Source organism: Monopterus albus, unplaced genomic scaffold (assembly GCF_001952655.1).
Source record: "Monopterus albus unplaced genomic scaffold, M_albus_1.0 scaffold325.1, whole genome shotgun sequence".
NCBI lineage: Eukaryota > Metazoa > Chordata > Actinopteri > Synbranchiformes > Synbranchidae > Monopterus > Monopterus albus.
Window position 1 is genome coordinate 170,121 of NW_018128205.1, and position 2,100 is coordinate 172,220.

Genomic DNA, 2,100 nt, shown 5'->3' on the forward strand with positions numbered 1-2,100 from the left:
GTGTGTTCCCGGGCGGGGTAAGCCCGCCGTTCAACCAACCTCTGAGAGCTGAACGTCAGCGCAGGGTCACCCATCCTCTGTCGCAAGGGCATCAGGCTCTGAGCTGCAGAAGGAGGAGGAGCTGGAGTTAGACATAGTTGGTTGATTTGAAAGGCAGAAGCCAAGGTTCAGCTTACAAACAGAAGCAGATACTTTTAAAAACTGAACTGTCACATGTGCAAAAGACAACAAACAGAGCAGCGTGTCTGCAAGAGAATAAAAGTGCAAGAGGGAAATTTTATTTTGCAATTAGTTTTAGCTGCCACAACAAAATGATGGCGAGCATCAGTCTGCACCACAGAGAGGTTTTTTCAGAAACTTTTTTCTGCATTTTGCAGAAATTTCCCTTTGCCTGCAGTGAAATATCCTTAAATTAAGGTTTTCTTTTCTCATTTATTGACTGCTTTTGGACTTGTTTACTACAATAACTCTTTTTAAAAAATAGCATACATTTCTTTGTGAAATGGGTCTGTGGTGTGTTTTACCGACTCACCACTGCTGCACACTTGTAAGTGGGTGTTAGTGGAGGCAAGAGGGAGAAGCAGCTAAACTGTTGCTAAAACACTGTTAAATGTTCCAGGTCTTCAGAGAGTGAAAATGTGAGGAGGAGAAGCACAGGAAGCGTGAACTCTTCAGGAAAACATCTGGCAGCTGTGGAAGAGGGAGGAAGGTGGAAGAAGAGGAGGGTGCGCCGTACAGGTGAGGAGGCGTTCACATGGACACCTGTGTCCGTCAACCTCAGACGTCTGCGTTTCTGGAGACGTTTACAAATTAGTTATATGGACTAATGCAACAGAGAAACACTTCCAACACAGTTTATTTAAAACTGTAAATATCTTTAACCGTATTTAATCAGACGAGGACAGCTGAGGCAAAACTCAGTAACTGTCCTGATTAGCTTGTCAGCAGCTATGTTGGCTTCATAGCATGATAAACCATTTTCATGGTAGCCCTGCCCGCTGACATGTTAGCTTCTCCTTAGGGTTGCAAGTTATGGTCACACCCGCTCATGTGACAAGCAAGGAGTATGAGTCTGGGTCAGTTCTTTGCCCAAAAATGTAATTTTAGCTTTAAAGCAATGCTATGTTAGCTGAGTCGCTAACACACTCAGCAAACCTGCAGATAACAAGATAACATTAATACATGCTCTTCTGATGGGCTTTAACTTTTTTAAATCAAATGTCATTATTTTATCATAGAATCCCTATAAATTTTAACATCATCTCTGCTCTTGACATATGAGGTTGTGATGTTTCCACGAATGTTCAAACACACTGGACATTCATCTGCACATTGACGTGACACAAATGCTGCTGTGAACTGCCCCGTCCTTTGGTTCATACCTCTGTCACAGGCCGGGCTCCTGCCTTCAGCCACTTGGACAGCAACTAAAACATTGTCATTTTTCTTTTTTAAGTTCTTAGGTTAAAGGGGAAAATGCTAAATTGGTAGTCTGCACTGAGTGGCCTATTGAAAAATAACGTAAAAATACTATGACACATTTGTTAGCACTTGGTCCTAGTGAACCACATACTGGATCAACCCTGGAATCAAACAGGAGAAAACTGCGCACTTTTTATCTTAAATGGCTCAAACTGTCCATCAGTCTACACTCAGCAGCCCTAATTGAAAACATGACTTTTATAAACTATTGCTAATGCATTAGAATCCAAAAACTGCCATCTTTCATTTACAAAAGTATTCAGGACCTTAATTCAGTACTTTGTAGCAGCACCTTCAGCAGCAGTTGCAGCGTTCCCCCACAACATTTCTAAAAACACTGACTGTAAATTAACTAAACCTAGCTGGATCTTCGCTCAGTTCAGACTAATTTAAAAAAAAGTATTTAATTTACTGTTTTGCAAAATTGCTTCCTTATGAAACATTTAATATAAATGTGACAAAGTGGGTGAGAGCACTCCACTTGTCCCTAAGATACAGTGAGGAACAGAAGTATTTGAACACCCTGCGATTTTGCAAGTTCTCCCACTTAGAAATCATGGAGGGGTCTGAAATTCACATTGTAGGTGCATTCCCACTCAGAGACAGAATTAAAAAAAA

At 41.1% G+C, this 2,100-nt stretch overlaps 1 protein-coding gene across 4 annotated transcripts in view; it reads right to left on the minus strand.

The window, feature by feature from the left end:
- The window catches only part of LOC109974240 (stromal interaction molecule 1-like), a 22,305-nt gene that overhangs the window by 2,976 nt on the left and 17,229 nt on the right, over nucleotides 1–2,100 (minus strand). For 3 of the 4 annotated variants that reach the window (XM_020624344.1, XM_020624342.1, XM_020624343.1), the window contains one exon: nucleotides 40–103. In XM_020624344.1, coding sequence (XP_020480000.1) covers nucleotides 40–103 — 64 coding nt within the window. Of the gene's footprint in view, nucleotides 1–39; nucleotides 104–532; nucleotides 794–2,100 lie in introns of those variants that run through there. The other variant, XR_002276943.1, reaches the window with a different exon arrangement.